The sequence below is a fragment of the Mastomys coucha genome, unplaced genomic scaffold (genome assembly GCF_008632895.1).
Source record: "Mastomys coucha isolate ucsf_1 unplaced genomic scaffold, UCSF_Mcou_1 pScaffold22, whole genome shotgun sequence".
Lineage (NCBI taxonomy): Eukaryota > Metazoa > Chordata > Mammalia > Rodentia > Muridae > Mastomys > Mastomys coucha.
This window is the reverse complement of record NW_022196905.1, coordinates 60532152-60547025: the sequence shown is the minus strand read 5'-3', so window position 1 is coordinate 60547025 and position 14874 is coordinate 60532152. Positions and strand designations below refer to the sequence as shown.

At 37.9% G+C, this 14874-nt stretch overlaps 1 protein-coding gene across 1 annotated transcript in view; it reads right to left on the bottom strand.

Annotated features, from left to right (window-relative positions):
• Positions 1-14874, bottom strand: part of Slc30a9 (solute carrier family 30 member 9) — a 50332-nt gene that overhangs the window by 3355 nt on the left and 32103 nt on the right. Inside the window, exons 10-17 of the mRNA XM_031342526.1 lie at positions 13113-13168; positions 11076-11211; positions 8838-8877; positions 7680-7751; positions 7176-7283; positions 5285-5450; positions 3335-3464; positions 480-593 (exon numbers count right to left, since the gene is read on the bottom strand). Coding sequence (XP_031198386.1) covers positions 480-593; positions 3335-3464; positions 5285-5450; positions 7176-7283; positions 7680-7751; positions 8838-8877; positions 11076-11211; positions 13113-13168 — 822 coding nt within the window. The remainder of the gene's footprint in view (positions 1-479; positions 594-3334; positions 3465-5284; positions 5451-7175; positions 7284-7679; positions 7752-8837; positions 8878-11075; positions 11212-13112; positions 13169-14874) is intronic.

Below are 14874 nucleotides of genomic sequence, written 5' to 3'. Positions count from 1 at the left end.
TTAAAGGCGTGTGCCACCATCGCCCGGCTTGTTTTTTGTTTTTTATTTTGTTTTGTTTTGTTTTGTTTTTTGGTAAGACAGGGTTTATCTGTGTTGCCCTGGCTGTCCTGGAAATCACTCTGTAGACCAGGCTGGCCTCGAACTCAGAAATCCGCCTGCCTCTGCCTCCTAAGTGATGGGATTAAAAGCTTACACCACCACTACCCCATATTAAAATATTTTCTATTTAAAGACAAAATTTTTTTTACTATCTTAGATACCAACAAGAAGAACAGTGATAAAAATACAAGAAGTTCAAACCATTATTCTCTACTTTACTGAATTAACTTTATGAATCCATCAAATCCTTATTTGTGAAATTGTTATGGGGTAAAAGAGAGTACACATTATGTACATCTGACAGACTTAGCATGGTGTCTATATGGAATCAGGACTCCAAAAACAGTTAACAGAACAAATTCTTGATAAATAGGTCTTACCTTCAGCTCTTTCTCAAGCCTGTCTACTTCAGCTCCTAGAGTATCAATAATATTTTCTCCATGTTTAAGCATAAAGGCTTCTAATTGTTCAGGAGTTTTCACTTCTTGAATTTCCTATAAAAAAAACAAAAGCAGAAAAACAGAATTAAAGTTATAGTGGTATATTCATCATTTGTAACACCATTAAGTCTAATGAAAAATAAAAACTTTAGGTCAAGGCACTGAATCGCCTGTTTCTAAACAACTCAGAAGGAATGCCAGGCAGAGTGAGCACTGTAAGCAAATGGTAAGGCAGCCCTTCACCAAGTCCTGCTAAGACACGATCGTCCATGGTGAGATAAATAGCTAACTTCTACTTCAGTCTAGGAAGCAAACAATTCAAAACAGATTAAAAGATTTCTTTCTTTTTTTTTTTTTTTTTGAAAGGGATAAATAGCATAGAAGAGCTGGACACAGTCCCAAGGGATCTCAGCTCTGAAGACAGGAGGATGGAGCACTCAAAGTCTCTGAGTGCAGTGGGCATGCCTATGGTCTCTCTGAGGCCATCCTGGTCTACATAGCTAGTTCCAGGCCAGCCAGCCCGACATAGTAAGACTTGTGAGACTACACAGTGAGTCTTGAAAAACCAAATGATGCAATAGAAAATGCTGTCCTAAATGTGGGAGAGAAATGGACATACTTTGGAAGTTAATTTATTAATTATCTATGGAAGCTGAAGCGTGTACATGTGTTAGTCTTCATCCTTCACAAGTTAAGCTATCCATGCCATCTCTTTCCCACCCTAAGGAGACTTTCACACATGACCTAGGACACATGTCAGAAACACCACCAGGCATCACTTCTTTTTCTTTCTTTCTGAGATAGGATCGAACTATGTAGTTCAGAATGCCTCAAATCCATGATCCTTTGCCCCAGCATTCCAAGTGCTAGGATTACAGATTGTGCTACCACCACACCTAGTTTATAGCACTATCTTTCAAATTTTAACATGGAAAACAATATCAATCTCCATTAAAAATAGGATATGCAAATTGTATCATTTCACATTCATAGACTGCAGTAGCAGTGACAGTAAATGATCCAATGATCCCAAACCATATAAACTAGCAAGGATCTTAGACAGCTGTTAGGGAGCTAGCACAGTCACACAATATAAAACCATTTATATTTATATACTATACATCTATCCCATATACTGTGGAACATTCAAAATGTAATATATTACACTAAAAACATGTAGTCTAAAACTCAGAATGGAAGTGACTGGTATTAAATTATAGCATATTAGTTAACTCTGGGGGGTGAAAACAAGACTTAGCAAAAACTGAGCCTGTTTCTGTCAGTTCTATAAAGACCTTCCTTAGACAAGCACATACATGATGGATGCCCCTAAGCTGAAAACCCTAAATGGTCTGAAGTCTACAACACTGTGAGTACTGATATGACTGGGCAGGGATGCGGCTCCACAGTGGGGGTCTGCTTGTCTGCATGAAGTCCTGCACTCATGGCATGCCTGCAAGCCCAGCACACATCCAGGCTTGATGGCATGCCTGCAAGGCCAGCACTAGGGAAAAGGAGCAGAAGCTTCACAAGTTCAGTTATCTGGAGGTACACAGTGAGCTCAAGGCCAGCCTAGGCCTCACCAGACCACATCTTACAAAGAAACAAACTACAATGAAGCCAAAACACCAAGCCTTTGGCTTCTGAATTAAGAACACTCACTGTATACAAATATTTTTTAAAAAGAACTTGGAAAATCAGAAATACAGTCCCTGGTATTTCCTATAAGGATACTCAACCTTCGTAGAAAATGTTAAGATCTGACAAAACCAAACAGTAACATTTGTTCTGTTACTGCTGGCTTCTATAAATTGTTTCTTAAATTACACCATTTCCCTTTTATCTTTGATAAGAGGTCTAGAGGTTGCTAAAACCACACAATACATATATATTTTATTTTTCTTAAGTTATTTTATGTGTATGGGTGTTTTGCCTCCATGCATGTCTATGTGACGGTGTTGATATCCTGAAGCTGGAGTTACGGACAGTGTGAGCTGCCATGTGGATGTTAGGATTGAACCTGGGTCCTCTGGAAGAGTAGTTAGTGCTCTTAACTGCTAAGCTACTTCTCCAGTCCCATTTTTTTCATATACAAAAAAACATATTTATGATAAAGTTGAATCAATTAATTAGGCCTAGAGGATTAGCAATAATAATAAAATACACCTGTAGTAATATACCTGCAATGCAAGTTTTGTGCACACTCCTGTCCCTTCCCCCACCAGCTCAGCTTGGGTAGCACATACAAACTGGATGCTAGGGGAAGAGATAATTCACCTCCTGAGGACTAACAACTGTTCAGAAAGGCAATGTAAAGGTTATGCTTATTTCTGGAGCTTTCTACTTACCGTTTTTTGATTCTGGTAACTTAATCCATAGAAAATAAAACAGTGAAGTGGATGAGTGTACTGTTGTTTTCTTGGTAAGAAAGCATGGATATGGGGTCAAAATCAGAATCATGTGACTTCATGTATATGGTTCTGAAATCTTAAACAGGCTAATTAGTTTGTTGTCTAAGTTTGCCTGTCTGTTAGAACGTAAGTGTTACTTTGCCACCATGCAGGGCTGTTGCGAGAAAATTACATAAAACATGTAACAAGTACTAACAACTTAATGGCTAAGTTTGTTCTTTTGGCTGTCACTGCTGACTCACTATAAATGCGAAGTTCTCTATCAGACTTGGGATTGATTGGGAAGTAAGAAGCTCATAGCTGAAGTGACTCTAAGACCACAATAACAAAGAGAAACTTTAAAGCTGTGCACTACAAAAGAAAATGATGAATGCACAAACTTACTTGCATCATTTGGTCAAAATCTTGCTTTTCCAAATATGATCTTGTAACAACTCGTCCATCAAAATCAACCTCTGCCTTAAATCTGACTTTCCCTAATCCCAGATCTGTGGCTTTAACGTCGTGGATTGCCCTGTGATGGATAACAAACAACGCATTAAGTCTAAGTGTAACGCATAAATCCCCAGCAGTGCAGCAAAGAGTTACTGCTGAACTCATCATGTTCTAAGGCAGATCCAATGTCTTGATTTCCATGTGTAATGCCATTCAAAAGTATAAGCATAATAAATACTGTTTTTTATAATAACATATATGTGAATTATAAAATTTGTATTAAAGTGTTTTTCTAAAATACTATCTAGTTAATCTTATAAACTTTCCCATAATCTATCCACTTACCAATTTCCCAACTTTTTTTTTTTTTTTGGTTTTTTTGAGACAGGGTTTCTCTGTATAGCTCTGGCTGTCCTGGAACTCACTCTGTAGACCAGGCTGGTCTCGAACTCAGAAATCCGCCTGCCTCTGCCTCTCAAGTGCTGGGATTAAAGACATGCACCACCTCCGCCCGGCAATACCAGTTTTTTTGAGTGTGTGAGTGTGCAAATAACTTTCCTTCCTACCATCCTTCCTCCTCTGTGGTGATGTGGCTCAAACCAGGGCTGATGCAGTGCAGTGCAAACAAGCTACAGCACAAGTGTATTGGTGGCTCTGTGCTGGCTGTCATGCAGTGTCCTCACACAGCCCCATAGCTACTGTTATAACAGAACTGGTTCACAGGACTGATGAGGGCAATGGTACCTGAGCACAGCTCAGGGCAGCACAGGGGAGAAGGCAGCCACTTAATGAACAGCTCTGATTAAAACAAAACACAAGACAGACCTGCATTTATGGCAGTGATTGTCTCAGGACCGTTCAGCTAGTGCAAGGTAGACCAGGGCTGCCACACTCCACTGTTCTCCCACCCTCAAGCCCAGGAGTTGACAGCACCTCTCAGCCTCCCAGAAGGGGAGCAGATGATGTGTATCTACTGCTTTGCTTTCCTCCAACCCTAACTCCAATGGAGCAACTCTTCCCCAGGGAATAATTGAGAAAGCTCCTATCTGCAATCAGTCCAATTTACTTTCTTTATAGACAACATCAGAAATAATGCCAGGGTCCTGAAAATGGAGTTGTGCTAGAATGCCACCTTAAGAAAGACTCTTTGTGCTATCAGAATAATGGGTTCTAATTCCTGAGTGATCTTGAGCAACTGAGTCCAGGATTCTTAATCCACACAAAAAAGCTTTATCAACTCTCTGAGATGACGTGAGAATAAACAACTCAATGGCTATAAACTTACTCAAGTTAAAAACAAAAACAAAAGTCTGTCCAGCTTGGCAAGATGCTATCTCCTTTATTCATTTGTTTGCATTCTGTCCTCACAAAAGTGCTGTGATAGGCCATCCTTTGTTTAATACTTAGGTAGTGGCTAATTCTATTTTGATGTAGCTGTTCCTTATGTCCTTCTAACTGCAGATACAAAGCTCTGCTGGACTGTGAATTTTCTTGCTTTCAAAACTGTGAGCTAAATAACCCTTTTTTTTTTTTTTTTACAGAAATTCCCTTTTCTCTGGTATCCTGTTACAGCAACCAAACCAAAGAACAGACTAAAGATCTTCCTATTTTAAAGTTTGAGCAGATAATCATACTTACTAGTTTTCATCACTGTAGCCAAATATCAAAGATAGCAACTTGAGGAGGAAAGATTTGGTTTTGGCCAACGGTTTTGGAAGCTTTAAAAAGACAAGTGTACTCAACCATATCTATATTCATTAAAGCATCTATGACTTATCCATGAGGTATACAGATTGAAAACTTATATGTAGGGAACCCCTTATTAAGTGTGTGTGTGTGTGTGTGTGTGTGTGTGTGTGTGTGTGTGTTACCCAAAGGACATCACTAGTCAGGGCTGACCTTACTGATGGGTCGCTCTCCAGGAGTTCAGTAAGCCGCTGTACTTGCTCTGGTTGGATGGATCGCCCTAGGAGTGCTTCTGTGTTAGTATAGATGAGGAATGCGGAGACCACACCTAGTAAGGTGCCTACACCCAAGGAACCCAGGCTGTCATACAATGGGTTGCCTAGAAGAAACCAAAACATTTCCTATTACTTCAGTGAGCCTTAGAGAGCAAACAACAAGGATATTTGAAATTCATTTCTGGTTCCTTTAGTTACTTCTTTTAATGACTGATAATAGTTTTCCTATTCTACAAAACAAAGGTAGCTGGGGCATGGTGGAGTATGCCTTTAACCTCAGCATTTAGAAGAAGAGGTAGGTAGAGTTCTGCGAGCCTGAGGCCAGCTGAGCCTCCACTGGAAGCTCTAGGCTAGCCAGGGCTACACAATGAAATCCTGCCTCAAGAAAAATTTTTCTTAGAAAACAAAACCAAACGACTTTAGTGTTTGTGCTCATGTATGCACACCACAGTAAGTGTATGGAGCTCAGGAGACTACTGAGGGTCAGGGGGACTTGGTTCTTTTTTCTACTACATGGGTCTTAGGGAACAAACTCAGGTCATCAGCCTTGGCCCTAAGTGTCCTTAGCTGCTGAGATATCTCAATAGCCCTATTGAACTTTTAAAACAGGAACAGCAGCATAATTTTTGATCTCAGCACCCAGGAGGCAGAGGCAGAGGCAGAGGCAGACAAGTCTCTTCTGAGTTCAAGATCACCCTGGCCTAGAGAGCCAGGAACTCTTCTCAAGAGAGAGACAATTGCTCATTAACAATTTATGACGAAGAGCAAAGGTCAGCCAGATCAACTGATACTTTCTGAACATGACTTTAGGTCACAGTTAACAGTGGAGAATGCTGCAGCAGCTCACCTAACTAAGCGAGAAGGCAGGGAATGGATGGACCCTAGGAGAATCTGACATCACAAACTGAATGACCTCAAGTGACTCTCATTTTAAAAAACAAAATGAACTTTCTGTTCCAAATTACCTTTTGGTCCTCAACAGACTTAACCAACTACCAAAATGAGCAGGAAAGAACTTGAAGAAAATTAATGTCTATAAACATTAATACCTGGTACCAGGAGCAGGAAGACAGGAGATCCAATACATTCATATTTATTAAAGTCTTTACACTAGCTTAACAACCTGTGACATTAACTAGTAAATATCAGCCATATTGTCAAAGGCAAGGGGTTAGAGTTCAGAGGACCACAGCTCCGACTCATCACTACCAAAGGCATACAATAATTTACTGATGCTTTACAATACTTCTTATCTGAACCCTAACCCAGAAAAATCCGCACTGTTACTGACCAAATGTTTAACCATTAAACGTTAAAATTAGACTAGGAAGTAAATCTTCATACCCATCCAATAGAGCATGCCTTAGTCACCTGCCTCGCCTGCCTGCAGCTCCCCTCCTTCCTGATGAACAGCCTCCCCTTTGCTTTCAAGTCACATGAGTGCTATTTCCTTCTCTTCCCCAATTCCTTCTTCTTTAATAGCTCTTCATCTCAGCTAGTTTTTTTCTACTTTCCACAACAACAACACCACCACCACCGCGCGCACACACACAAACACACACACACACACACACACACACACACACACACACACACACACACGTACGTCCCTAGAGTCTGTGGATGCAAGAAAATAGGCAGTATTTGCCTGAACCAGGCTTATTTCACTAAACATGATAGCTGGTTCCACATAAATAAATAAAAAATTAGTGTGGAATTAATATATAATAATCTATTGGCTTAAAATTATTCAATGAGATGACCAACTTCCCGTATTTTAGAGAATTAGGTAGTAGAAGAAAACCATGTGTAGTTTAAGAAATATTTACCTGTTATGGAGGTGAGGCCCATGCAGGTAGCCGCTATTATCACCCCTAAGACAGCTGCAGTGTCCTCCAACAGAATAACATTTGTACTCGGATCACGACTTTCCATGACTTAATCATTGGGGCAATAGACAAGAAAAGAAAACTTCTGAAATCTTAATTTGACCCATTAGAAGTCACTTCAGTAAGTACCCATCTGCTAATTAACATGAGAATGTATGAGAGACCATAGTTTTAAAACCCTATTTTTTTAAATCTTAAGTGCTAACAACTTATATAGTTTTTCCAAATTATACAGGCATTTGCAGACATTTGACAGCTCACTTAAATCTAGAGAGAACACATTCCTAGGCTCAAAATTCTCTTTTAACAGAGCTGATCTGTCTTATGAGAGCCACATAGAGAAGAGAGTGAGGCATGTTTTATACCACCTATTAGTAACAAAGCAACAGCACTAAATATTTTAAACAGATAAAAAGAATAAGCATCTGGTTCTAAACTACATACCATACTTATAAAATGATGTTCCCTTGGCCTGAGCGCTTCTGCGAAGTTCATTTATGGCAACAAGAAGTGTTGCTGAAAGAAAAGCAGCCTATCAGCAAGGAAGAAACTTCATATCTCCAAACTATAAAGATGGCATTTCAAAGGTAAATAAGTATACCATACTAGCACCACAGTTAGCAATAAGAAAGGCTCTGTATTGCCAGCCACCATCATGACTCAAATTAACCATTATAACAAAATGGATCTCCTATTTCAAAATTATAATGGTTAACCATAATTACTACAGCAGTAGCCTTTGTCAACTGAGAAGCCACTGTTGAGCCACTGCAGGCACCTAAGCATAATCACTTTGATCCTCTCAACCTGTGGAGGAGGTCTATCAATTAAGGAAAATCATGTAAATATGTACAACTACAACCTGCCAATGATAAATTATATTAATTTTAAAAATGGCTGAGGAACTGAAGAGATGACCTAGGGGGCTGGAGCTCTGCAATCCTGAAGACTGGAGTTCAGATCTCAGCCCTAGAAACAGGGCATCCTGCAAACACCTAAGTCCAGTTCTGAGGGATCTGGCTCCCTCTTCTGGCCTCAGCATGCTCATGGGTGCAGGCACCCACTGATAAACATGCACATGTACTCAAACTTACAGACATCTACATAAACAGATGTACAATACATAAGTAAATAGTTCTTTTTAATAGACAGATGAAGGGAATACCAAGTATAGTAAATGATAATCTTTTAGGGATAAAGAACACACTAAAATAGGTAGTTTATGTCATATTAGCAAATATGTTACAAGATTGTTGAAGCTGTATTTCAGATTTGTTTGCTTGTTTGTTTCTCAGTGTAGCCTTTGCTGTAGAAATTATTATACTTAGCTTTTTATTCTGTTTAACAGTGCTGAAAATCAATGAAAAGAATCAGTACCATTGTGCTTTTATAGTCTGGGCAATACTGGGCTACTTAGGAACAGTCTACTCCCTTTGCCCTCATCCATTAGAGCACATTACCAAACTTTCTACTAGAAAAGCAGACAGAGCTTAGGTTCCTAATTCCACGGTCCAAATTAATAGAATATGGCAAACAGTAAAAAAATGTGTTGTTGAATATGTATTACTAGACTGAAAATGAATACCTTGTGACAGTACATACCTCCTTCAGACACCAAAGATCCTGCTAAGATGCAATATGCCTGGAAAACAAGCATTAAAACAAATAACCAATCAAGTTTTTCACCAAAGGATCACAGCTGTTCACATGTAAGATCTGTAAGATCCAGCAGAATTGAAACAAAAGCTACATACTAAGGATCTAGTTGGAAAACAGGAAGACAATAAAATATGGACACAAGCCAAGTACAGTCACTAACACCTTTAATCCCAGCACTTGGGAGGCAGAGGGAGAGGCAGAGGCAGGCATATCTCTGAGTCAAGGCCAGTCTGGTCTATAGAGTGGGTTCCGAGACAACTAGGGCTACACAGAGAAACCTTGTCTCAAAACCTCCTGACTCAAAAAAAAATTTTTTTCTATTAAAAAAAAATAAGTGCCCCAAATCAAGGACCCTGAAGCAATACCTATTAAGCAAGTTTATAGTCCACTGACTCCATTAGCTAATAAAGTGCTTCATTACAAAGGCATCCTAACCACTTATTCAAAGACAAGATATGTTAAAACTTGAACACAATTAAAAAATGTATCTATTTACATTCTAATTTCAAAACTTGCTCTGGACTGTCAAATGATGCTGTTCAAATTAGATGCTGCTAGGACAACAGGGCTAAAGGGGCTGATAAACATGTTCAGAACAGGAGAGGCAAGTTTTGTCCATTTAATTGCACTAAATGTACTATGGTTAAAAACAAAGTAGGAAACTAGGCCAGACATGGTGGCATTTGCCTGTAATCCCAGCACAGGGAGTATAGAAGAGTAAGGCTGGAATTCAAAGGTTCAAGACCAGTTTGGGTGTCAAAGCAAACAGTGTCTTAATAACCAAATAACAAAATAAGACTAGTTTAACTGACTTGTTATTACATTAATATGTAATGGAATGCTAAAAATAAGACTGATTATATACTACTCTATAACCCAAAACTGAAAAAAAGTTCTAAGTTCACTCTCATTCTAGAATGTTCTAATAGCAGAATGAAGTAGTTCCTCCGCTGGGGCTTTCAGAAGGAGGTAGGCGTCTCTCTCTACTCATGAGTCCACACCCTGACTTTACACCTAGCAGTACTGAAGACTAGCTGGAGAGTAAGGAGGCGAAGATTAACATTTCTATGATGAATGTGCTGCGATGCTGAGATTGCTCAATGGGCTATATAAGTACACCCACAAGTTTGAAGAGTATAGCAAACTGTGTCTGATACAAGCTGTAAGTAAGGGTACTGAGGGTGGCTGTAAGAAAAGAGAAAAACCAGTGCTCCACAGGAAGTAAAATGTCTCAGACATAGGTCTTAGCATAGGGACCTGAGCTGGAGTCTTCTAAAACGTCTGAGGCATTTCTGTCACATGCCTGAAATTATCTCCTGTAACACAGAAGCTGAAGGGACAGCAGACGACCAGTCTGTGTCAACCCAAGGAGTCAGAACAGCAAAGCAGCCTGCTCTCTAAGGCGTGTCAAAGAAAGGTAGTTTAAAGATCTGCAAAGGTCAGAGAAGACTACACTACTGTTAGTGTCTGTTGTTCCCTGCCCGGTATTGGTGTGACAAACTGAAGGTGACCATCTTCCTTTTCCCATTCCCCAGTGCAGGACCTCAAAGGAAAAACAAAAACAAAAAGGAAACAAAAAAACCCTTCTATTTTGCTTTAACATTAAATGTAGTTCTGACTTCTGGAAGTGACTAGAAACTGTAATTCCTAATGTAAGGCCACTCTTGGCACTAGAAGTACACGGAGTTCTTTTTGTTCTTCAATAGCATCTCTAGAAAAGTCTGTAACACTGCCTAAGATTTTAACTGAAGAGGATGTGCTTAGTAATAAAACTTACAGAAAGTCCCCTGCTTAACATCACCAAATTAAGGGCTAAAGAGATGGCTCAGCAGTTAGAGCACAGTTGCTCTACCAGAGACCTTGGGTTTGATTCCCCACACCCACAAGGCAGCTCAGAGCCTGTTGTAATTCCAGTCCAGGAGAGCCAGCATCCTCTTTGCCTTTGCCTGCAACATTCACACAGGCAAAACACCAGACACATAAAATTAGTAAAAACTGCTTAAAACTATCCAATTATGTAGATTCAGAAATTATAAAAACTCATGTGTAAAATAAAACCACAACTAACTTGTGTGACACAGCCAAGAGGCAAATTATTTCTGTTCTCTAAATACAATATGGTAAAGATTTCCACTAAATTCCATAGTACTCCAAAGTGAGAGTGGGGGAAAGAAGGATCACCCATAGAAGGGATTCCATTGGTTGAGGATGAAGTAATCCCATGATTCCATGATACCAAGAGAGTCCTGCGCCCATCATGAAAATACCAACACCACTAATCAATGAAGAAATATAGCGCATATTTGAAAAGCCGTACCTGAAAGAAAAAAGTTCATATAGTTTGCAAAAATGAACATTAACTTTCAAAATGTTTAATAAGTCAATGAAAACAAAATCATTCTTAGACTATTAAATTGGTATAGTTTTATATATTAAATCCTATAAATCCGAAGTTCAAATTTCAATAAAAACACTATACAAAATGGAAAAAATGCAAGATCTTTGAAAATATTACCCATAATGTTATTGCTTAATCCTGAACAGTTTAACATGAAACTTACTGCTGGCTGTGAAGAGTTTAGTATGGAAGTAAACCAATACATTCAGTTTTCTGCATGTTTTCATGGATAATTTTGAAAACATCAATTATTCTTCTAATTATCTTTGGTCAAATTGAACCATTACTTTATATTATTGTATTATTGTATTACCAAAACAGCATTCTCAGGACACTTGAAAATTATGACATACTATGAGAAGTAGAAATGTTTCCTGAGAAATGTACTCTTAAACCCAAGCATGACTGCGCTCTCTGGTAGATACACATTCAAACAGCAATTCTTAATTTTGAATTATTGCTGAAATTCTCTTTATGCAAAGATATAGTCTAGGTATAGAGAATTCCAGTTTATTGATGCAACAATGTTCTACAAATTTGACTTAGAAAAAAATTGTTTTTAAAGTTTTCTCCAAAGGACACCAACTATATGCCAATTTGAATTAATAAATAAATTAAGTTGTGCAGCTTTTATTTTATGTATTTTCAAGGAACTGTGGATTCTGGTTTTGTTTGTTTTTTTAAGGTTTGTTATTGTTGTTTAGGGGTGGGCATTGAAACCAGGTTTCTTTATGTAGCCCTAGCTGTCCTGTAACAGATTCTGTAGACAAGGCAGGCCTTGAACACACGAAGATCTGCTTGTCCCTGTCTCCCAAGTGCTGGGATTAATGGTGTGTGCCATCATGTCTGGCTTGCACTGTAGGTTCTTACTAAAAACCTATATTATGTAGATCTGCACTGCCTGCTACATTAAGTGCCATGTGGATACCATATCTAAATTTCCTTAAACTTTTGTCCAAAATTTATTCACTGTACTAGGTAGTGCTAAAATGGGCTATTGAAAATATTTAAGAAGCAATCTTTGGAACATAAAATTTTAAATATTACCCTCTTTATTTAAATTTTTGGTATGGAAAATCACTAAGGAAAATATTTTTTTCAAGAGATAGTAAAATATAGTAGATGTAACATTTGGTCTCTATACTAGATAACTTATAATTCTAAAATTATTATTATTATTATTAAAAAATAATAGTGTCCTGGTTTCAAGTAAGAAAAGGTATTTATAAAGCACTGAAATGGACATCTTAACAGAGATAAAGGTACATCTTTTGCCTTAATTTGATCAACATGTATTAATGAAGCAAGTTAAAGTAACAATGGGTATGGAGCTAGATACAACAAAAATAAATATCTACATCAGGGCATTGACATACTCAAAGCAATATATTCTAAAACAAAAAAAAACCCTCACTTTATAACTAATTTTGAAATGTTATCAAAAGATTTCTCAATGATAATAAAAGCATTAAAGAAAAAGTAAGATTGAAATATACATTTTAAAAAGGTGATTTTAACATCAAAATTTTAGATTATATAGTCAACTAAGTTTGGGATGAAATAGATCCTTGAAACAAAACAAGCTCTAAGATAAGTGTTTTGTTATTACTAAATAAGAATTTAGTATAAATTTGGAGAAGAGCTCTAGGCTGCATTATAAAGCATAAAAATAATTTCAATTCCATTTTCAAATTATGCCTTGAATTTACTTCAACCTTTGCACTTTACATGCTACAAAGGAAATGACCAAATAATGAACAACTTGATGTTATATTAATTTCCAATCTCTGAAATTCCTTGGTTTTATTTCAATGACTTACGGGTGAGAAGGATCTGGTGTTTGAACAGATTTGCTGATGCCCAGTGCTAGCAAACCCTATGGGGAAGAGTGAACAGTAATAAGTTCTCATTACTAAGATGGAGAATACAGTGAGTAAGCCACTTTGGAAGACAGAGAGAACAGCAACAAAGAAATCATAAATGCACATAAGTGGCTAAGAAATCCTAGCTTCAGGACTTAGAAAAATAAAGATAAACCTAAAGGGACTCAAAACTACATTGTTTATAAGGATAAAAAAACTTGAGAAATAGCTGGGCATGGAAGCACACACTTAACTTCTTCCTAGCACTTGAAGAGGTGTAAGGCAGGAGAACCAAGTGTGAGTGGATCTTGGGCTGCATAAAGAGACCCATCTCAAAAAAATGGAACCATACCAAAATAAGCCAAGACAATAACTACAGGAATCTAAAAGTCCATCAGTAAGGAAATGCAACGCAAATGGCTTCTGCAGCATTAATTAAAATAGCAAGCCCAAAGTTCACTGTTCTGTATTGACACAGGAAAAGCTCTAGATGACCCACTCAGTGAGGGTCTTGAATGCTGGCTAGTCTAGACTACTACATTTCAAGGCTCTGTCACAAACAAAACAAGGCACAACTCTACCAGCATTATGATTGGGAAGCATTCAGTCTATAGATCACTATCTTACCCACATCGAATTCTTTCCCATTCTACTTCTCTCTCCTTAGTGGCCCTGAGGAGCAAACCTCTGGCCTTGCAGTTTCAGCAAGCACTCATCACTGATCAGTGTCCCAGCCCTTCTTTAGATCTTTCTAAAACTCTGAGTAATACTTTACAGTTTTTCAGTGTAAAACTTTTGTGCACCTTTTGCTACATTTATTAATGTTTTGTAATACTATTTTTTTGTTTGTTTTTGTTTTTTGTTTTCGAGACAGGGTTTCTCTGTGTTGCCTTGGCTGTCCTGGAACTCACTCTGTAGACCATGCTGGCCTTGAACTCAGAAATCCGCCTGCCTCAGTCTCCCAAGTGCTGGGATTAAAGGCATGCGGCACCACTGCCCGGCTTTTGTGATACTATTATTACTATTATATATACAGGAAAATTTTAAATGTCATTCTGTATTTGCTGGCAGTGGAAATGCACTGATTTGTATCTATTTATTTTGACTATTAAACCAACTTTACATTCTCAGAACAATATTTACTTGACTATACTATGATTTTTATATAATGCTTGATCTCATTTGGTTATATTTTGAAGAAATTCTATGTATGTCCCTGAAGGATACTGATTGGTATGCTTTCTCAAATGATGACATTGTAAGTTTTCATATCACACCTATGCTATCTCCATAGAGTTAGAAACCCATTGGCTTCTCTTATCTCTCAAAGTCTGTGCACTGTGGGTATTATTTTCTTAAAAGATAGCTAAGTTCTCTTTGTACTGTCTCCATAGGTAACTAAGGATTCTTTATATCTTCTTCAGTCTTATCTCTGGTCCTAGTATAGGTGATTTCCATTATTAAAATTAAAGACTGACTCTTTTCTGGGATTTAGTCTTCTATCAATGTTATCAAGTGAGATTTTATATCAGACATAGTTTTTTTAGTTTTACAAGTCCCATTAAGTTCTTTTCTAACATCTGCTAATTGAGTCTATTTTATTAAATATTTTCCTTCTAGCTGAGCCCAGTTTTCTTGCTCTTTGCACTGTCTAGCAGTATTCTGCTCCTAACTGTAAAAATTAGCTGAACTCTGTGAATGTTACACTAAGTGTTTGGCA